The 23,422-nt window shown below is 43.0% G+C and overlaps 1 protein-coding gene across 1 annotated transcript; it reads left to right on the top strand.

The window, feature by feature from the left end:
- Positions 1-495: 495 nt before the first annotated feature.
- On the top strand, positions 496-22,281 carry UNC93A (unc-93 homolog A; the record flags this gene model as incomplete). Its single annotated transcript, XM_081997716.1, has 8 exons — positions 496-582; positions 3,112-3,293; positions 4,069-4,298; positions 7,749-7,874; positions 10,744-10,961; positions 12,093-12,228; positions 13,817-13,948; positions 22,016-22,281. 8 exons carry the CDS (start codon positions 496-498, stop codon positions 22,279-22,281), a joined length of 1,377 nt encoding a protein of 458 aa, XP_081853842.1.
- Positions 22,282-23,422: the final 1,141 nt, after the last annotated feature.

Below are 23,422 nucleotides of genomic sequence, written 5' to 3'. Positions count from 1 at the left end.
AGTATGCTTTTGTAACTTCAGTTAAGCAATAGGCCTCATATAGATTTCAGTACAATCTTTTAATCTTTGCCCTTTATGGATTAGCATATCTTTATGCCAGACAGGCATTTCACTGCTTGCAATTTTTTTCTTCTGTGCTAGTGATAGGAGAGAGCCATATAATGCATGACCACAATACTAAAATTGGTACAAGCGTTACAGGTGACTTATATACCTATCTAATAAAACATGACTGATGTCCTTTGGGAGCGCTCATTATTGCCTCAGTCACAACAGGTGAATGAGTAACAACTCTGTAAGGAGTTTTCAGTGTCAGAAAAAGTAAAGTTCACTGTCCAATCCTCAAATAATTAACAACTCTTTGCTCTACAAATGCAGTGGGAAGTGACCTTTTCCGACGAAACATAAGCTGTTTTTCTCCAACTCAGAGCATCCCCTGGAATAATTGGATCAGCTCCTGCACACCGGCTGACCTTTTGTCTTGTATGAATCAACATGGAAAGGAATCTCAAGAATGTTTTGGTCATTTCTTTTGGATTTTTACTTCTCTTCACTGCTTACGGAGGACTCCAGAGTCTACAGGTAAGTGGTTCATCTCTCACTGGTTGGCAGGACAGCTGGGCTGGAAGGGCATCAGGCCAGCTGGTTGTGTGAAACCTGTCAGTCTTTCCCCGATTTCTGTGAAGAAGGCAGGCACAATATTTTTCATAAGGTAGGTTATGACATCAACTTGGTGCAGGTTAGTATCCTTCACCCACATCCATAGCATTTACTGACTATTTTATTCTAGTACTTCTCAAATAGTTTAAGTACTTGTGTCAGACTACTTCTTTAGGTCCACAAAAGCTGTTTCAATGAAAACTAGATTTCTCTGAGATTTTTCTCAATAGAATCATAGAATCCTTTGGTTGAAAGGGACCTTTTAAGGTCATATAATCCAAGCCCCTGGAATGAGCAGGGACAGCTTAAAGTAGATCAGGTTGCTCAGCGCCCCCTCCAACCTGACCTGGAATGTTTCCAGGGATGCAAAATGGGGGAAAAAAAAAATTCTGAAAAAGGTTTGTTCTGAATATTTTGAAATTGCTATGATTTTATTATTATAATACAGCAATGTAAAATAATAAAAAATGTATGTCCAATCCATTAAATAATATAAATATAAAAAAACAATAATTCCTGGTGTCATGATGTAATATAATAATAAAAAATATTATTTTAAATCAAAGGCAGCTGTGGCTTGTATTGGTATTAACATTTTAAAACACAGTAGCAGAGATGGTTTCTAGAATGACTTGAACACTCAGAATACAATCAGAGCTGGTTTGTTTAGCGCAGCCATACTAAAAGACTGAGGGTTACTGTTGCTGTCTATGAATACTTCAGAGTAAATAAACACAAGGAGGAACTTTACAGACTAGAAGACTCTGCTGGTCTAATGACAAATAAATGGATATAAGCCATCCATTAAGATGTTTAGGCAAGATATTAAAAGATGACCCTGACCAGTTGGGTTCCAGAAGAATTTTCCAACTGCCGCGGGAATCTGTATGCTTTAAAGGTGGAGCTTGACATAAAACATGCTACACTTGTTTGCAATAACAAGGCGTTGACCTCATTTTGGGAGGAGGTCCCTGCTAGCTCTGTACATCTCCCTCTTCTCCCCTCCTCGAACTTTCAGCATCCAGGTTTGCTGACACTGTCAAATTCCAAGTTCAGGGAAGTTCAGCAAAGAACAGTCCCCAAAGTGGATGGAGATGTTACAAGCCGACCAGCCTAACAAGGAGGGGAATGATAAATCCAAGAAGCCATGAGTCAGCCCTACCATCTGAAATGGTGCATGCTCAGGTTAAGTGCTGGAACATAAAGCCTCCTCTAATGCTGCTGGAGGACGTGGTGCTGATTCACGAAGTAGCCCTCTTCTCTCTCCATTTTGTCTTGGTGCTTAAAGAGGACTTGCTGAGACGCAATCAAAAGTAGGTTATTTTAATGTGTTGTAGCCTGCAGGAGAAGCATCAAAAGATGCATAATTTATGTCAACATTCCACCCACCCACCCAAAAAACAGTAAAATTAAGATAATCATCTGATTTTGGAGTCCTGGCTCCTATTTTTTGGACGCTCTAGCAGACCAAACCAGGCATGTGGTTTCAGAAATAAGACCTCGGTGATGAGGAATCCCCTTTGCCTTTTTACAAAACAACCACTCCAATTCCCAAATACGTTGACACTGCTCGACAGAGAACCTCCTCACCTCACTGTCCTGATAACTGCTTCTCGCCAAGGGAGCCACACAGCTGCCACCATGGTCCTGCATGGCTGGACCATGCAGCCACCACAGGGCTTGGAAGTGTTTGGTGCAGCTACCAGCAGCCTCGCCCTCCTCCAGCACTCTCCAGCACTACCCCTCCCCACACCCATCCCCCCCTTCCAAAACCATACCCGATCATGTAAGCTTTTAACGAAAGCTAACAGGAAAATGTTGGTAAGAAGCATGTTGACCTTCTCATTGCAACTTTTACAGTATCAAGATAAATGAACTATTCTGAGCATAAAAATATAAAACCTGGTTAGATCAGTAAAATCTTATTCCTCCCTTGTGAAAAGGTGAGTGAATCAATTACTTCCAAATACAAAGGGCTGCTGTAAGCATATTAGGGTGTTTGGACCTTGGGATCTGAAGAATTTAGAAATTATCAGACCTGGAATTCAAAGCAAAGAACCTTCTACTGTTGCTAAGTCAGCCCTTGCAATGCAGACCTGATGATACCCCTGCCTGAGACAAAAAGGGAACGCCAAGAAAAGAGGTTATCCTTCATTCAGCTTGCTTTCAAAGAGAAACTCAAACGAATAACATTAAATAACCTAAAGTATGACTTACCAAAGCTTTGAATATGAGCAATCCTCACCTAGTTCTGTATCATATTTTCATAAATGGGCTAACATTGTTAGGAAAACCATAAATCCACAATACAGTTGCTTTGAGGAAAGGAGACAGTAGTATTCAGCCTCAGCTTCAGTGTGTCTCTATTCCTGGCTGAAGCCACTCTCTGTACACCATAGTGACATATGCCGGTGATAAACTTTGTCTCAACCGCTGGTTTTGTCCATGCAGAGCAGTCTCCACTCAGAAGAAGGTCTGGGCGTTGCTTCCCTAAGCGTTCTCTACGCTGCGCTCATCTTATCATCCATGTTCCTCCCTCCAATCCTCATCAAGAAGTTGGGCTGCAAGTGGACCATCGCAGGCTCTATGTGCTGCTACATTGCATTCTCCTTAGGGAACTTCTACGCTAGCTGGTACAATTTAAATACTTTAACCCTATCTATTGTGTTTGAAGGGCAAAGTTCTTTCTTTTTCTTCTTCCGAATTCCTACTCTACCTCTGTGTTGCAGATTTGAAAGTTGGATGCTAAAGATGTTACCTGCAAGAAACAGGGATAAATAAATCCAGTAGCAGGTGAAGGAGAGAGGTGAAAATGTGCAAAAAGACAGAATGAATGCATGCATCCACCCACCTGAAGCTACTTCTCTAACTCATGTGTGTAGCAGAGATTTCCCTTCAGAAAAAATAATAATGAGAGGCTTCATTTAAAATCCAAATAACTTTTAAGACTGGTTTTGAAAAGATTGAAGTGAAGGCTGTCTTCCAGCCAGTCGCTCTGGGAGCACAGGACCACAGGAGGAGGCCAGCTCCTGCCTTGCCCTTTCAGAGGTAGATGAACAATTTACCTCTGCTCTCCGGTGACAGGGGACGCAACTCTGCAGGGGAAAGTTGTTGTGATCCATCTTCTGAATTTAAGGTGCAATTTAATTCTCAGTTACAACAGGATAGGGCACATGAGCACAGGCCTTGCCAGCCTAGCCTAGACCTAGCCCCTGAACACAGCCTGACGTGCTTGCATACCCTAAACTTCATAAGACTGGTGCTTTCTTGGTTCCATGTAGTAGATTTATTGAATCACACAAATGATAAATCTATTTCTTTGATGTCGGTTTTTGCCTCTGGATCTTTGGGCAAATGATTATTATGCTAATGGATGATAACTATGCTAAATAAAGTGTTCTTTGGCAGGTACACGCTAATCCCTACCTCTGTGATCCTGGGCTTAGGAGGAGCACCGCTCTGGTCTGCCAAATGCACTTACCTCACCATTGCTGGCAATTCATATGCTGAGAAAGCAGGAAAAAATGGGAAGGACATTATCAACCAATACTTTGGGATCTTCTTTCTGATATTTCAGTCCTCCGGCATCTGGGGAAATCTTATCTCATCTGTGATATTTAGCCAAGCTTCCAACAAAGGTAAAATATATTTTAAAATCTTGGTGCTTCTTTCTATAAATACCAGCTAGTTTTACATAGTTAAAAGGCAAATTTCGGTAGCTGAGCTGGTGACCCTCAATTGCCTTCATAGTCAGTGGAAACAGGCACTTCAGATGTGACTTAGCTCATCTGAAGGTAGATGTCTGAAATAGATGGGCTAAATTGCTCTCTGGAAGTGCCTATTTTCTATCAACTTTTCATCAGCTATAAAGAGAACTCAGACAACGAGCTCACAGATGTCTATTGAATTCCTTTAGAATTCCACCCCTGTGTTGTAAAGCATAGATAGGCTGCTGGCAGTGACAGTCTTTCACATCTGACTTCTATTTAAAGTGGATTAAAACAAAAGGCAAAACACTGAAGCAGCCTTTTTGCAAAGCTTGTAGTATTAAATTAATTTGCTGCTAAACATTCAAGGTTAGTCAAGCTGATGCTGGTGCTTGCTGAAAATGAGTGTTTTACAGAATTGTCAAGAAGAAATAGAAGCAGCTGTTGGCAGGAGTCTGCACGCCAGGGCTCCTCTGCTGTATTTCAGGCTCAGACAGCAGATGCTCACATAGCTTGAAGAAATCGCTCAACGGAACTGCCCATATTTCCCACGCTTGTAATTGGTGCAAGCTCTAAAAGGGCAGTTGTGAAGATAAATTAATACTTGTACGTCACCTTAGAGATTCAAGGTGCTACAGCATATTATCAGTGCAGTCTCCCGTGTGTTCCCTATCCTGTCAAAGTCAGAAGAGGATGGACACGGAAAGAGCTTTCCATATACGTGCTCCTATGAATAGCAAGTAGTTACCTCTCTTCCCTGGCTCGGTTAAACAGTATGTCCTCTGGAGGATATTCAAATACGTATTAGGTTAAAACTAAATGTCTGGCAACAGGTTTTAATCTTTGAATCCTTGGGTTTATGGCAAAGTAGTTGTCACAAGGTGTGATACTTATGGAGAATCATGCTTCCTTTAAAGCCAAGCAAATATATATGAGACACCATCAAAGCAGAATGCTGAAGGACTGTATCGAGTGCAACAGAGCCCTGCTGACCTGATCACTGAGCCACAGGATGTCTCAGGAGGGGCTGTCCCTTCTGATTTCATGTTCAGGGCAGAGGCTGTGATGCAGCTGTGGGGACTGCACAGACTACAGCCGTTTTACTCTCCTCTGCCTCACAGAACACATCACAGAATCACAGAATCATTAAGGTTGGAAAAGACCTCTGAGATCATCAAGTCCAACTCATAACCCAAGACCACCATGTCCACTAAACCATGTCCTGAAGCACCACATCTACATGTTTTTTGAACACCTCCAGTGCTGGTGACTCCACCACCTCCCTGCGCAGCCTGTTCCAATGCTTGACCACTCTCTTGGTGAAGAAATTTTTCCTAATATCTAATCTAAACCTCCCCTGGTGCAATTTGAGGCCATTTCCTCTTGTCCTATTGCTAGTTACCTGGGAGAAGAGACCAACACCCACCTCACCACAACCCCCTTTCAGGTACTTGTAGAGAGCGATAAGGTCTCCCCTCAGCCTCCTCCTCTTCAGACTAAACAATCCCATGTTAATAAGAGAATAAAATAGGTGGGGGTTTTTTGCAGTCTCGTAATCCTCTCCTAGTTTTACATCCAAGGATGTTCCTCTAAATTCTAAAGAAACTCTTACTTATTTTTTATCAGTTACATTGGATTTCAGGAAATGCTGTGCTCCTCAGAGGTGTGCTGTGAACAGATCTCAAAGCCAAAGGCCTTGCATATCTTCACAACAGTGATGAGCAGTCATACCATAAGCTTCCCAACTGTGCCTCCTCAGGGAGACTCAGCTTTAATCTAGAGGAGCTTCTTGGGGGGTGAGGGGGTAAGGATCTCCAGTCACTCACTTCTTTTCCTCTCCTCTGACAGTGAAGCGAAGGTATCCACCCATGTTGTTCATATACTTAAAATGTATAATTTCAGTGACCAGTCAGAAAGGTATGGTATGTATCTGCAGAATCAAAATGCATCAAATTCAGACATGTACATACATTTGACATATTGCCGGCAACGCTGCATCCAGACACAGCAAGGCAAGCTATACCATGAGGTAATACTACAGCAGAAGACAGTAATCAGTGTAAATTACAAGAGTCATCCTTTCTCACTCATCAATATTGCAGCCTGATTTCCAGAGGAACAGAGCAAACCCTGCCTTGCAGCTTCCGTATCACTAATTGCATGTGCATCTTCATCTTCAGATGATGCATGAACAGATAAAAAACTTGTTTTACACACTTCCACACTTTACTAGTGTGACTCACCTTTTGCATATAGTAATTTTTCTGAGGGTCTGTTTGTTCAAAACGGTGTAGTGGTAGCCACTGGCTATAATAAGGTAATGATTTTCTTTATGTTATTAAGTTTTATCTGATGTTGAACCTAAAGCTGTTTATGAAGCTGGTTAAACAGATGATTCACATTGCAGCAGCTTTGATTGGAAGCAATGGGGAAAAACACACTGAAAGTAGTTACACAATAGCCCTAATTGAAAAATTACAGATCAAGCCCTGTTTAAGGAATCAGCCAAGGTACACTGTATTGCCCTTTATTATGCTTGGACCCGTGACAAATTCTGCAGTGAAAGCACTTAAATAATTGTATGTTTTTTTGATCATCCTTCCCCACTACACAGCTTATTAAGGCTCACACTTTGGGTTAGTATTTTTTGTTTGCGGAAAGGGTACTGGAGGAAGTAGGCACAGTGTTGTGGTGACACACAAGGTATGTGAGTACACACGTGTGTGGCTTTGACACATGCCCAGCACAACACTGATGGGATTGAACAAAGCAAAGGTCTTACTCCAAACCCTGCCAAACTGTTCTAGTTTCAAGTACATTCTCAGAGAGTAATAAAGGCAGTAATAAAGTAATAAAGCCAGGAAAAGCTGGTTTCTTGGAAGACTGCATTAGTGGGTAATCGTAATTTGAATTTATAAAACAAAAAGATGTCTCGAGGTGGTTTCCATTCCTATAACATATATAGAAATTATCTGGAGAGGGATAATATGCTGTGGCTGTAAGAACTGAGGTCCATCAGCTCAGTGGTGGTGTAAACTGAGGGACCTGTCTGGTGGGGCATTATGATTAAGAGGTACAGATACACACTGGAACTTTAAATAATGCACATTGAGCTTGGATTCAGATTTCAGCCTCTGGCTTTAGCCCATGTCTCCATGTGACCATCAATTCAGTGTTCTGTCTTGAGCAAGTGTTTCTGTTAAACTAAATTTTTGTGTGTTATACTGGAATTCTGAAGTTAGACATCTCTAAGCAGGAAGGATTTGAAACCAGAACCAATCACAGAGCACTGGGTTACCTGCTTCTTATCTCCTTACATATAGTGTGCACTCATTTGATTTCTTCTCTGACCTGCCTTTCTTTTGGTTCTTACTGAATCAGTGGAAATCTCAGGAGAAAACCTGGCATGCTGCGGAGCGTATGACTGCATGACTGATACCACTAATACCACTGGGTCAGCAAAACCCTCCAACTCCTTAATCTACACTCTGCTAGGGATCTACACTGGTAAGTAAACCACACAATCTTTAATGAATATCACTGATGGGTAACCTACCACTTGAGAAACCCAGCATGACTTTGCAGATTAAGTTTCCAACTTCCTCCTTCAATCCAATTTTCCAACTTCCTCCTTCAATCCAATTTGCTAAAAGGAAATACGATATGCGAGAGCTGTAAACAACTCCTTCCTAAATAGCTTCAAATGCTTTGTGCCAGTGCTGTATCATTTTTGCCTAAAGGAGCCAGACACTCTTTACACTTTTCACCCGGAATAAAGCTGAAGCCCAGTATGGTGGTCTCACTGTTTCACCCAAAGTCAGTATTGCTCTACAGGCTAGAATCAAAAGTATGCCCACATCGCAATTAGAGGATTACAGCAGTTTATCCAGTTATACATGAGATAAATTTAAATTAGCTATCTTCTGGATCAGCAATAGTGAACTAGCTATTGATGGCACTGGGCAGATTTATATAAGCATGCAGAGGTTCAAGATGCTAAAAGCAGCCCAGTTAGTGGTACTTGAACTCACCAACTTCTAGTTCATCTGGGGATGCCTCTCAGAACTGGCTAGTGTCCTACCACATGTAAAACAGTTTCAGCACAAGAACTACACTGTAATTAGAGGTGGATCTGAACCATGGCTCCCAGAAAATGCAACCATTTGTGGAGGGAGATTTTTGGATCCCTGCTGAGATTTTACAACTTCAGTCAATTCTCAGCTGTGATGCTTGAATTATAATACCCTAGTGTGAAAGGCGAAGATAAAGAGAAGCACTAGGCGAATTGGCACGTCTCTCATTTAGTAACTACAGCTGCTGTAGACCTTTCTTGCATAAGGCTAGAAAGGAATCAAAGGCAGGGAAGGCTGATTCCATCAAAAATTGGAAAGACAAAAATAGATATGCCAAGATTCATTTGTGAGGAAAGTTCAAAAAGTAACTAACTGGCTCAAAACAAGTTATTCTCTGGATAAAGGGGAAGCATCTGGCAAGGCAATATGTCACCTTAACTCTGTTAAAATATCTTGGCGGTCTCTGCACATAGATGCATTCTCTATGCTGAGACAGTTGCACGGAATTTGTCATCTGCTCAAACAGAAAGTATGTGATCTGGTCAGAGCCAGCCCTCACCGGACAAGGGCATCGCAGCAAACCCTCCCTCCTTCCCCAACCTCCATTCCTAATTGGTGAGAAAATGCAAAGAATATCCCCCCACTTCCCTTCCAGAGCGTGCTGGAGCTGATGCCTTTCTGCTAAAGGCAGGTTTGGCTCACAAGTTTAAATTTAAATTTGATGACTAACATATATAGCACTCCCTTAGGCTTTGCTCATGCAAAATGAATGCAACCCTGCTGCCTACTGACCCCGCGTCAGTAGGGTTTCATTTTTCTTTTAAGCTCTTAATAAAAGATACGTCTTTTTCTACCTCGAGGGAAACCAAATAGCTAAATATTTCATTCACAGACATTTTCAAAATGTCTCCTCTGTTTGGTTGCAGAACACATATTTTGCCCAGCTTGGGTGGAGACAAGAATGGATAAGACTTTTGTTGTTTAGTTTTTTCCAAGAACTGTGGATATTTCTATTTATGTTCATACCAATCACTAATAAACCATGCAGTTACGTATCTCCTATAATTGCTCTTGATTCATCTGACATACTTGTTAGAATATTTGTCCTGTAAATGTGGATGTCCTGCTCTAACCCATATAAGTCTTGCAATCAACCCAACAGTGCTAATAAACACCCTGGCAGAACCGACAATGACTTACACCATGAAAGGTTTACAGCTCAGCCACAGTGGAGAACCAGGACACTGGAGAATACAATTTCATTCTAGGACACATGGGTGAGAAATAACAAGCAATAAAATATTGAGGCAATTTACTGTAAATCTGCTAATATATTTGGAGATTAAAAGTTCACAGAAAAGAGTATGCCCATACACAGTAACATAGAAGCACATTCTCCTCTTACTCTGAACTCCACCTGTTTCCATGGATGGCGTTTTAGTCAGCATAAGTAAGAGAGGAAACATAACCATGCCTTGTATCTGTAATGAAGCAATCAGTTGTGAATCTGTGGCTGCTTCATGTATATTATGAGACACAGTTATCTTCTTGATAACATGAAAAAAATTTTATTTATTCACTCGACAAGCAACAAAGCTTGACCGATACATACATGATCATTTTCTGATTAACTACCCCATGTATTCTTTCATATGCTGCTTCTGCTAGGAAATTTTAGGTTCAAAGCTGCAACTTCCATCTTTTTCAAGTCACCCACAGTTGCTCACTATCATCTTTAAAATCACACATATTCCATACTCAAACATGGCTCCGAGCTGACCAAAAAAAAAAAAAAGCAATATATGCAGAGATCCAAGACAGCAGTTCTACTTCCAGCCCTGTATTTTTCTTTCCATGTATTTGAAGGAAGATCCCTCCTAGCCATGAAAACCTTGGCACTGGAAGTGGATATTCCTCTCTGGTGTAGATTTAAAGCCTTTTGATAGCTCCCGAGGGAGTTGTTTCTGGCCAGCTCCCTGTCCCCGTGACCCCCGGCTTGCCCTGGAAGGGTGAGCGATCGCCCTCTGCGGCCGTGCAGCTGGCCCGGCGGCTGTCACAACAGGCCAGTCGCGGTTAAGCTGAGGGGATTTGCGAGGTGCGCAGCTGTATGCAGAAGACGTGGATGTAGATCAGGCCTTCTTGTTTATGGAGGAATGGCCTTTACACTGAGGCGGAATCAGATGCGTCTGCCAAAACATCCCACAGAGAGCTAAGCACTAAGAACAATAACAGCAGCAAGCGACTTCCCATCATTCTTCCAGCGTTCCTCATTTTTTTATGAACTTTTTGTTTTGTTTTTGCAGCTAGTGGTGTGCTAGCTGTGTTGCTGATTGTTATATTTCTGGACCAGATCAAATCTGACCAAGCAGAGACTGAGAAAGAAACGCTAGAGACACCATCATTTTGGTCTACGTTCCTAGCAACTTTCCAGCATCTTAAAGATAAAAGACAGTGTCTTCTAATCCCTCTGACAATGTACAGTGGGTTTGAACAGGGATTTCTTTCTGGTGACTACACAAAGGTGTGGATGACTTTGAAAATCTATTTGTGTCTGATTGTTTTTTGTGACTTTGTGTCTTACTGTTGCATCTGATCTATATTTACTTGTTAAATGAAGTTGTTTTCAATGGCGATTTGTGGTTTTCTAAATTACTGCTTACTTCTACTTGAATGAACTCTGAATGACATCTTCAAACAGGAGAGGCCAGCAGTAAATATGTCTTTTGGAACAGCCTTGAAAAGAACATTGTAGAGAGCTTAACTCACCAGTGGAGGCCACAGCAGAGAGCTACAGGTTCAAACTCTTCAGCTTGTTGTAAATAACAAACTGGGAATAAAGCCAGAAGGCTGCAAAGCTTTTCTATCTTCCTTCCTTCTGGTTTCCCTAGAGTTTGTGTAAGTGCAAGTCAGCACACATACCACATATTTTATTTTGAGAACCTTTACAGTAAGAAGGCAAACCCTCAACATGGCTGGCTGAAAGCCCTCACCAGTCACTAGTGCAACAGGTCCAAACCCTGATGGACTGAAATGATCAAAACCACCTCTGCTCCTCCAGTTTCTCTACAAACATAGACACACAGCAGGTGTGTTCTACAGACATATGTTGAGAAAGCCTCCAAAGAAAGGGGGCAAACTTCCTGAGCTGCTTATTTGACACTTAAGTTTTCAAACCTTGCATATGAGCAGATGGAAGAGTGCACTTGCTGCTGTGTTTGAATGGACTGAAAGGAGCACTCCATGGCCACCTCCATTGGCTGTATGTTCTTATGAGTCCTCTTCATTTCTTGGGAGCTGCTCTGTAATGACCATAGTGCTGACTGTCAATTTTCATCTCTTGGGACATGAATGGAATGGCAGAAGATTCCTACTGCCGCTTCCAGGAGTTTTATTTGCATAGCGAGCGGTGCTCCTGTTTCTTCTCCTGCTTGTTACTGTTCTGTTTGCATGGCATCAGATGACTGGGAGCTGGGTTAGGAATATCGCTGCTGAAGGCCAACTATGTCAATACACTTGTCAGCAAACTCTGTAGCTGTGCTCCTTTGATCTCATCCATGCTGACTATTTACTGAATACTCAGGCTAAGACCCTTGAACCCTAGCTGCATATTTTCACTGAAGAAAACGTGTCACCACTGTCTCTTCTCTTCCAGACCTATGTGACCTGTGCCCTGGGGATACATTACGTTGGTTACGTGATGATCTGTTTTTCAGCTGTAAATTCCCTCTGCTCCCTGCTCTTTGGAAAGGTGTCTCAGTTCACGGGTAGAAAACTTCTATTTGCATTAGGTATGTAAAGGTCATTTGAAGGAGTGATCACCTCATGTAATATATGAAATCCAGTGCTCCCTCCTTTGCATGTACTACAAAGGGAGAGCTTACTGTCAGCTATCAATTAAAACCAAAGTCAATCTGGAGGCAAACTTCATTCATGAGAAGAGAGGCAGCACAGTTAACCACTGTATTGAGGTCACTGCCTTACATCACTTCACTCGTGGCACAGTTCACCCTGCTTTTGAGGGCGCTGTCTACTCAGAAAGTGCCCTACAGCTTTGATGCTTTATAGGTCTAATGCAACCAGTGATAAATGATCTTGCAATACAGATGTTGAGGCCTACACTATAACTAAGGAGGATTTCTCCACTGGGGTGAAACCTCCTCACCTTTATGGTGTGAAAGCATCTGAGAAACTCGCAAGATACACTGTTGATTTGAGTCTCAGGGGATGGTGAACCTGGTAATTTAAGCAACTAGTCTGCGAATTTCAGGAAAATTTTTAAAGGTTGGCCTTGTGTCCTTTTCACTACTTCTTCCCTATGGAAAAAAATAAAAGAAAGTCATATGCCAGTGTGTCAGGCTAGAATAACTTGAGGGCTTGTGTATGAGACAGTAATTTTCAGGTTGCCATGAGAAGAGATTTGTATATTTAAGAACATCTCCTTCTCCAGAGAACACTATTCCAATGAACAACAGAGTAATGGAGGCAGAAGAATACCAAGAAATATTTCATTTGTGTCCCTGTATCTACTAATCTATTCATACTGATGTGTACGAATACCTTACTTCCACTGCACAGTAGCCTGTGTTATTAGAAATGTCACTGACTGAGTCACTGTGCATCTAGACATTCTAGGCATTTCCTCCACAGGAAATTTTAAACCTGTGCAAGGAAGAAGAAGTTTAGAGTCCTTTATGCTACAGTCACTAATTCAGAGATTCTTCTGTATGTGTCTGTCCTAGGTGTATGTCTCACTCTATGAAGCTCATTTTAGATTAAAAAATCAAAATAGCAACAACAACAACAGCTTCTATAGTGTTAGAAAGACCTCTTAATGTCTCCGTTCTGTTTAATAGTCTTTGTACTCAGCCTGTGAAGGTGCACCTGTGGGGGGAGGAATCAGTGACTCAATTACAAACTGCTTTTAAAAAGACATTCAAAAAGTCACCAGACCCTCCGCATATCCTTGACTGTCTTCTCTGGCCCTGAAAGGAAATCTACGCTTAAGGACTAGGTAAGGAGAGCAGAAGGGTGCTTACCCCGCTTCCCACATGCCTCACATGGTGACTGCAAGTCTTTCATCAGCCCCTTCTCCTACTCAGTGGCAGTTCTTGTCCCTTGGGCTAACAGCCGTATCAGCACTGAGGACCTCTCAGGTCAGGAGACTGCTCAGAATTATTAATTGAAAAGTGTCAAATGACTGCATTGTCTTGTATTTCACGTGATATCAACTCAGTCAGCACAAATATCAGTAAACCAGAAAGATTTTAAGATTGCCTTGTGCTGTAGTTGGGGGAAGAATTTGAAAGTGTTATCTATCACTATCTGTCCTGTTTGTAATCACATTTATATTTTTCTTCTTTCTTTCTAAATCAAAAGCCACAGTTACAAACACCGCCTGTATAATAGCACTACTGCTGTGGAAACCTCATCCTAAGCAGCTTGCTGTGTTTTTTGTGTTCCCTGCTCTTTGGGCTCTATCTGATGCCATTTGGCAGACACAAACTAATGGTAAGTCCTGGTGACAATGACATGTATCCTCTTGAGATATAAAACTCTGCATGTTTGCATTTATAAAACAATGTGTGCATACAAATAATAATGGGTTTAAGACAGCACCTAAAAGAAATATGTCAGCTCATTGGAAAGTAGAAGAAATAAGAACAAGCTGGAAATAAGGAAGTAAAATACTCATTCAACACATTTTTCCAAGATGAAGAGAGAAGCACACTGCAGAAGATGATAGCAGATATTCAGAATAAATATCCTGGAGGTGTACAAGTGTTACAAAGAAAATTAGAAAACTAAGAAGAATGATACATTTAGTCTGTCTTTTGCAATAAAGGAGAGCACTCTGGATAAAAAATCAGCTCAAAGCCCAGCAACAAAAGAAGCAGCAAATTGGCTGTTAGGAGTTATTAGAAAAAAATTAAAGGAGAAAACAGCAGGAAGCAACATTATGCAACCAAGCAAATCCATGCAGTTTTGATTTGCTCCATTTCAAAAATCGTAATCCAATGTGATAAGGCATAAGAAGGTAATAAAAAGGAGCAGAGTCATGGGAGACTTCCACTTGAAGGAAGGCTAACAAACTAGAACACTTTAGCCTGGACAACAGATAAGTAAGGAAAGCAGTCAGTAAGATCATTAATATTGTGTAGAAGGTGATAAGAAATTCACCACTTCTCTTAAGAACAGAACTAGTGGCACCAAATAGTTATCAGACAGCAGGCTTTATAGGAATCAAAAGAAATGCTTTTTTCACACAATGCATAATCAAAGTATGGAATGCACTGCCAAAAATGTAAATATTTTTAAGCTAGAATTCCATCACTTCAGGGGAGAATGTTCTTGGGGGCTGTTAAAGCCAGGTGGTCCAAAGGAAATCTCCAACTCAGAAAGTCCCTATGTCTTTAACTGCCAGAATCAGGAGGGCACGGGGGGGGGAAAGATCACTGAATACTTGCCACATTTCTTACATGCTTATCCTAGAAGTCTGTTACTGGAAGTATACTGTTGGACTTCTTATCTGATGCATTATGGTTGTTCTTGTAATCTTTTATGTTCTTCTGCTTTGTGATACAGTGCAATTATTACATACTGATGGTTCAGATAATCAGCTGACACAAACTGACTCCTGTAAGCAACTATTTAAACTTATCCCTTAATCAAAACTAGAAGAAATTCATAGAATCATAGAATAGTTTGGGTTGGAACAGACCTTTAAAGGTCATCTAGTCCACCCTGCCCTGTAATAAGCAGGGACAGCTTCAACTAAATAAGGTTGCTCAGAGCCCCATCCAACCTGACCTGGAATGTTGCCAGGGATGGGGCATCTACCACCTCTCTGGGAAATCTGGGCCAGTGTTTCACCACCCTCATTGTGAAAAATTTCCTCCTTAGATCTAGTCAAAATCTGCCCTCTCTTAATTTAAAACCATTACCTCTTGTCCTATTGCTACAGGCCCTGCTAAAAAGCCTCTCCCCATCTTTCTTATAAGCCCCCTTTAAAGTACTGGAAGGCTGCAATAAGGTCTCCCTGGAGCCTTCTCTTCTCCAGGCTGAACAATCCCAACTCTCTCAGCCTGTCCTCATAGGAGACGTGTTCCATCCCTCTGACCATTTTGGTGGCCGCTCCAACAGACCATGGACCTCTGGACCCGCTCCAACAGATCCATGTCTTTCCTATGCTGAGGGCTCCAGAGCTGGATGCAGTGCTCCAAGTGGGGTCTCACCAGAGCAGAACAGAGGGGCAGAATCACCTCCCTCAACCGCCTGGCCAAACTTCTTTTGATGCAGCCCAGGATACGGTTGGCCTTCTGGGCTGTGAGCACACATTGCGAGCTCGTGTCCAGATTTTCATCCACTGGTACCCCCAAATCCTTCTCAGTAGGGCTGCTCTCAATCCTTTCATCTCTCAGCCTGTATTGATACCAGGGGTCGCCCCAACCCAGGTGTAGCACCCCCCACTTGGCCTTGTTGAACCTCATGAAATTCACAGGGGTCCATTCCTCGAGCTTGTCCAGGTCCCTCTGGATGGTATCCCGTCCCTCAGGTGTGTCAACCACACCACTCAGGTTGGTGTCATCTGCAAACTTGATGAGGGTGCACTCAATCCCACTAAGTCATTGATGAAGATATTAAAGAGTACTGGTCCCAGTACAGACACCTGAGGAACACCACTCATCATTGGTCTCCATGTGGACATTGAGCTGTTGACCAGTACCCTCTGGATGCAATCATCCAACCAATTCCTCATCCACCTAACAGTTCACCCATCAAATCCATCTCTCTCCAATTTAGAGAGAAGGATGTTGTGGGGGACTTTGTCGAAGGCCTTACAGAAGTCCACATTGATGACATCTGTAGCATTTCCCTTGTCCACTGGTGTGGTCACTCCATCACAGAAGGCCACTAGGTTGGTCAAGCAGGACTTGCCCTTGGTGAAGCCATGCTGGCTGTCTCAAATCACTTCCCTGTCCTCCCTGTGCCTTAGCATAGCTTCTAGGAGAATCTGTCCCATGATCTTTCCAGGCACAGAGGTGAGGCTGACAGGTCAGTAGTTCCCAGGGTCGTCCTTGCTACCCTTTTTAAAAATGGGTGCAAAGTTTCCCTTTTTCCAGTCACCAGGGACTTCACCTCACTGCCAGGACTTCTCAAACATCATGGAGAGTGGCTTGGCAACTATATCAGCCAATTTCCTCAGGTCTCTGGGGTGCACCTCATCAGGTCCCATAGACTTGTGCATGTTCAGGTTTCTCAGGAGGTCTTGAACCTGATCTTTTCTTGCAGTGGGAGGGACTTTGCTCCTCCAGTCCCCATCTTGCAGTCCATCCCCTCGAGAGGTGTGGGAAGAGACACTGCCAGGGAAGACTGAAGCATAGAACTTGTTGAGTATCTCAACCTTCTCCTCATACATTGTTACCAGTTTGCCAGTCTTGCTCATCAGGGAGGGTACGCTTTCTTTGACCTTCCTATTCTGGCTGACATACCTATAGAAGCCCTTCTTATTATTCTTTGCATCCCTTGCCAAATTCAGCTCCAGCTGTGCCTTGGCCCTTCTGATCTCATCCCTACACAACCAGACAGTGTCCCTGTACCCATCCCAGGATGCCTGTCCCTGCTTCCACTGCCTGTTCATTTCATTCTTGCCCTTTAGTTTGCCCAGCAGGTCTCAACTCAGACATGCTTTGCCTCTTGCCTTCCTTCCCTGATTTCTTACACCTGGGGATCAACAGCACTTGCACTCTATGGAAAGTGTCCTCAAAGATCTGCCAGCTCTGTTCTGCTCCCTTGTCCCTGAAGGCAGTTTCCCAGGAGGTCCTATTGATTTACTCCTTGAAGAGCTGGAATTTTGCTTTCCTAAAATTCAGGGTCCTGACTTTTCTCTTTGCCTGCCCCATATCTCTCAGGACTGCGAACTCCACCAGTGCATGATCACTGCAGCCCAGGCTGACTCTAATCTTGACATGACTAATTAGCTCACATGTGTTGGTGACCAACAAGTCCAGTATCACATCCCCTCTGGTAGGGCTGTCTATTATCTGGCATAGGAAGTTATCCTCCACACCCTCCAGGAGTCTCCTGGACTGCCTACAGCTCGCTGTGCTACTTTTCCAGCAGATGTCAGGGTGGTTGAAGTCCCCCAACAGGACAAGAGCCTGCAAGCGCACTGAATAGGGAATAGAGTCTCTTTCTTATTGAGACTAAAGACAGACTCTAAAATGCTGGAGACGGGAAGAAAGAGCTATAGTCTGTGATGACTTGAAGTAATATCTGCTCATGACTGTCAGTCATGCGCTTTTTAAACCAATACCATAGCCTATGTCAGTAAGACAGTTAAATGCTCTCCTATCTGCTCCCCTATTTTACCCCTTATTTCATTAATATTGTTTTCTTCTATCTCAAATTCATATTTGGCAGATGCCATAGAAATATGCATGTGACAGAACTAACTCATCTGGGCCCCCATCAGGTTGTGTGCCTTGGCCTCCCACCCTCTGGGCCTTCTGGTTGCTTCGGTAGCTTAGATGATTTCACCCATGAGATAAATTATCATGTTGCTCCTAGAGAGCCAAAGAGAAAACACCACAGTCCTTTTCCCAGCACTGACAGTGTTCTCCTTTCAAGTACGTGTAGAGTGTGCTCTACACACAAGTAAGTGACCAGCCAGACTTATCTGTTCCTCCACTAGCTCCAGCTCATATCCCGTAGAGGAAAGATAATACATACATCAAGGGACACATCTCATCTTCTCTCATACCAACCCATAGCCTTGTGCCTTTGGTACAATTTTAAATCAGCACTCTCATTATTCAGGTTCATGGAAGGACAACATTAGTGAGGATTTGCTCTCTCTGAAGTAAAGCTGTTAATTCATTTCCTGCTTCCTCAGCCACAATCTTCTTGATTTTTCATCAGGCTTCTTCCCAACAATCTTGAGAGCCATATCTTAGCCTTCCACTGGGATAAGGGACCTTCCCTTTACCTGGCTTCTCTTTTCCAGAAAGTCTTGCCCTCAGACACTTGGCTTCTTTCAGAATCACAGAAGGGTTGATGTTGGAAGGGACTTCTGGATGTCACCTGGTTCAACCCCCTTGCTCAAGCAGGGTCACCCAAGCAGACCCAGTTACCCAAGACCATGTCCACTCAGCTTTTGAATATCTCCAGGGAGGGAGACTCCACACCGTCCCCGGGCAACCTGTGCCAATGTTCAGTCACCTTCACAGTGAAAAAGTTTTTCCAGATGTTCAGAGGGATCCTACTGTGTTTCAGTCTGTGCCCATTGCCTCTTGTCCACTTTTCTTGGACATCACTGAAAAGAACCTGGCTCCATCCTCTTTGCACCTTCTCTTCAGGGATTTACATATATTTGAAATGTCCTTTGAGAAGGACATCTCCCCAGTAAGGTCCCTGTATGACTGACAAAGATGGACCTGATGGTCTCATTAGGAAAAAAGGTCAAAATACAGAGGACCTAAGTGTCCAAGAAGGTGGCTGGGAAGTGGCTGCAGTTCCCAACCCCCAGATGAGGTACAAACAGTGGACAATGCTTCATGCTTACTTGATGGCAAGTGAGCTCTACAGTGCTGTGATAAGACTGACCTCTATTACAGCACCGTAACAGGTCACCTCCATTCCCAGGATACTTGCAGGATACTTGTGAAAATTTCACGTTTGTGTTATCTGGAAAAAACCAAATGTTCCTTATGCTTGCGCAGTATCTTTTTTTTGTCCGTAGCTTCTTCAGCTGTGCCACAGCTCCCAGTTATAAAATTATACAGTTTGCTTTGTCATGTTGTCACACTGAAATATCAAGTGATGACACGAAAGCGTAACAGCGAGGTGCAGTGACATTACTCCATAATGCTGCATCCCAGAACAGGATCTTCAGTTTAACATGGACTAGGACTAACATTAGGACTAAGTCTCTTTTCCCCTACATCAGTTTAATGCAGATATACATCATATGAGAAATTCCCAGCTCCAAAGGCTATGAGGTGAGATAAGACCTCTCAAACAGCACTGGGGACTAAGGTCTGTGGTCCCCCCTTTGGCAAGCTCCTATGACTGCTGATTGGGCCTCAGTACTGAATATATACAATGGCATTGTGCACATACTTAAGGCATTCTACGGTTATCGAAGATGGCTGCCTTTGTCCTGCTGTGGATAGTTAATACTGGAGTTCCCCCTAGAGGATATATAGGCTCATAGGAGGTGCATCACTTCATCTTATAGAGGTTTCCTAACTTGTGTATGTGTGGGGACACTCTCATTTATTTCCAATGAAAGCAGCTTCATTTCAGAGCGTGTAGTGTCCTCTCTTACCTAACCTGAACACAGATGCCATTATTAGCCCCTGGCAATAACTGCACTTGAGGCATAACAATTGTGTAGCACAGAGCTGTTGGGCAGAGTTCAGTAAAACAGAGTTCTTTCCAGGCTGAGTTGCATTTTTTGAAAGGATATGAATCAGTCTGGGAAGTTTATAAACCTGGACTCAAATAATTTCCAGCAGTCCCGTTACATACCTGTGCCTACTAGTACCAGGGGAAAGAGTGGGAAAAGAGACAGTGGTAAACAGGGAGGATAATTTCCATGGAAGTGAGCTCCAAGAATTCAGGCCTAGCAGCCTCTCTGCTCAGCCAGCCCGTCAGGTCCCGCTAAAGCACAACTTGCCCCACATTGCACTTGACAGTGTTTGTGGTAAGGACAAATGTTTAAGTTCGAGGCAAAACCACTGCTGTGCTCCCGTGTAAACTGCTAGATAATACCACATATGCGTCCTGGAAATAAGAACCCTCCTGCCAAGTCAGCCCTTCCTATAGCTTGGACTAGATCCTCACTCAGTTCTCCCATTGTTTGGATTGAAAAAGAAGGCTTCAAAATAGCATGGGAAAACAGCTACCAGCCGAAAGCCAGAATCTTTACACATAGAACTGTCATGGCATCAGAAACCTTCCTCTATTAAACTCTCCTCACTAATCCCTTTCCAGAAGATAACACAGGGCCTATCAGCAAAGTTATATGAACAACTTGTGCTTGTTCATTTATTAGGTAAAACTATGAAGGATTATCAAATAATTCACACTACACTACACTCAGCCAGTTTAATGAACTAAGTGCATCTTGTGATGCACTTGTCCAGATTTTCCATCATGTCAAATTGAAACGTTCAGTAAATGTCCTTTTATAGTCATCAGCATGCAGCAAGTTTTTACATACAGAAGATGTCTCCCCCTTCCTAACAAAACTGAGCCTATCCAGACTTCTAGAGAACTTTGTAGTCCTCTGTGCCTTTTGGCTGAATGTGCCTATTTCAAACAGAAGTGTTGTTAGATAGAGAAGTGGATGACAAGAGTCCAGGTTCATGATATTCCTTCCCTCCCTGCACACCACAGCTGAGTCAGAGGAAACGCCCGCTTCTTTACCACCACCGATGCCAGCTCTGCACCCAGAGGAAAGCCAGCTCTCTCCCCTTCCCTGTATGCCCGACTAGTCAGACCTGGAGGCTGGGAATCCTTCTCTGACTCCTAGTTGTGGGTGTGCAGCTGACTCAAGTCAGTGGGAGCTTTCCAGTGAACACGACCGCATTAGAATGATCAGTTTAACTAAGTCCCCATGTCAAGCAAGTTTTCCAGTTGCTGCCCAGAGGTTCTGTATGCATCATGGATATTCTTTTTGTCAACCCATCCAGGAGCTGAAAATTTGAAAACCTGGTTATCTCAGAGAGGCAAATCTCCTCTGCATATCAAATCTGAGCCCAGTCATTGCACTCTCCTCAACTTTCTGATTTAATTGCTTTGGGTCAATTTGTTTCTCTTGGCAAGTATGAATAGCACACGCTACTACCATTGGCAACACTGCGCGAGTCTCACCTGGGGGCTCCCTGAGCCCAAGTTCTGCTGAAAACAAGGGACAGGCATTTTACATGAACAGTCTCCGCATATTCTTAGGCAGGTGAAAGAAATGGTTTGAAGAACAGGTAGACAGCGCATGCAGGGCCCATGCAGGTTTTCCCAAAAAGTGGTGAAGGGTGGCAGCAAGGGAGATCCCTACGGTTCTTTGATCCTTTCTTCCCCACACTGGAAGAGCAACTTGGTCCCTAAGGACCATGTAGTCTCTAGACAAAACTGCCTGATCTGTGAAAGCCTGTAAGGACTTGGTATAACCTTCTCAATAGTTATACATGGAGACTCAGCAGTGTCAAGGACCATTGCTGGCCATCTCCTCTTCTTCCATACTTACTCACTTGTCAGTGCAAGAACCTTCATTTTTGTGGCTGATAGTCTGAAAAATAAACTTCCTGCCATCTCACTTCACTAGAGCCCATCCTTTCTTCCTTCCTCCCATTTTCTTTCCCTTTTTTCCCCTGATATTCTCTATTTTGTTATTTTTACTCTGTTATAACAATTCACAGGAGCACAAAAATGTTTTGAGACAAAGCTTGTATTTTCCCTTCTCTGACATGTATGAGGGAGGGTCTATATTCCCCATTGTGGTCTATTTATTCCCTTTGCAGAAAATATATGGTTGCAGACTCAATTTTCACAAGCCATATCTCTCCTTCCTTGTAGGACTCTACGGCTTTTTATTTGAGAAGAACAAGGAGGCTGCCTTTGCAAATTACCGTCTCTGGGAATCATTTGGATTTGTCATCGCCTTCGGTTATAGCACCAAATTGCAAGTCTACATCAAACTGTACATTTTATTGTCTGTGCTTGTGTTGTCTATGGTGATGTACAAAGTGGTTGAATACCTTGAAGCTAAGAGGTCCCCTGGGACATCTACTGCTACAAAGAAAGAATATGTAGGATCCCTTACCCAGGAAACACACATGTAAACCCAACACGGTGAGAGCAATGGAGGCAAAGCAAACTGGACAGCTCCAACAGGCATGTCTCCAAGGGTGTCCCAACATGTAGTGTCTCCAGAAAGATGGTAAAGGAACAGATTTCAAGGCCAGTGTAATGCAAATGTCTTAGGAGTAAAAACCACTTTTGACATCTCAGCTTTATAAGGGAAGATTATAGAACCATAGAATCTTTGGTCTGGAAGAGACTTTTAAGGTCATCTAGTCTGACCCCCCTGCAATGAGCAGGGACAGCTTCAAATAATCAGGTTGCTCAGAGCCCCATCCAACCTGATCTGGAATGTTGCCAGGGATGGGGCATCTACCACCTCTCTGGGCAACCTGTGCCAGTGTTTCACCACCCTCATTGTGAAAAATTTCTTCCTTATGTCTAGTCTAAATCTGCCCTCTTTTAATTTAAAACCATTACCTCTTGTCCTATTGCTACAGGCCCTGCTAAAAAGCCTGTCTCCATCTTTCTTATAAGCCCCCTTTAAGTACTGGAAGGCTGCAATAAAGTCTCCCCAGAGCCTTCTCTTCTCCAGGCTGAACAATCTCAACTCTCTCAGCCTGTCCCTCTTAGGAGGGGTGTTCCATCCCTCTGATAATTTTTGTGGCCCTCCTCTGGACTCGCTGCAAAAGGTCCATGTCTTTCCTGTGCTGAGAGCTCTAGAACCTGATCTTCTCTTACAGTGGGAGCGACATTGCTCCTCCAGTCCCCATCTTGCAGTCCATCTCCTTGAGAGGTGTGGGAAGAGACACTGCCAGTGAAGACTGAGGCAAAGAAGTCATTGAGTACCTCAGCCTTCTCCTCATCCATTGGTACCAGTTTGCCAGTCTTGCTCATCATGGGGGGTACGCTCTTTGACCTTCCTTTTCTAGTTGATATACCAACTAAATGTTTCTCTTTTTTTAATTAAGAAAGTCTTAATATATACAAACGAGACTCTTAGAGTCCTCACATTTTTGTATCTGTGGATCAGACCTAGTACCATAGCTTTACCATCAAACCTTGAAAGACCATATGCAAAATCTGAAGATGACAGCAACTGGGGCTGCTCAACTGACTGCAGACAACACACATCATTTCATGGAACCACTACTGATAAAGATTTATATTGTTTTTATCCTG

The sequence above is a fragment of the Phaethon aethereus genome, assembly GCF_964289735.1.
Source record: "Phaethon aethereus genome assembly, chromosome: 3".
Lineage (NCBI taxonomy): Eukaryota > Metazoa > Chordata > Aves > Phaethontiformes > Phaethontidae > Phaethon > Phaethon aethereus.
This window is presented reverse-complemented; position numbering and strand designations above follow the sequence as displayed.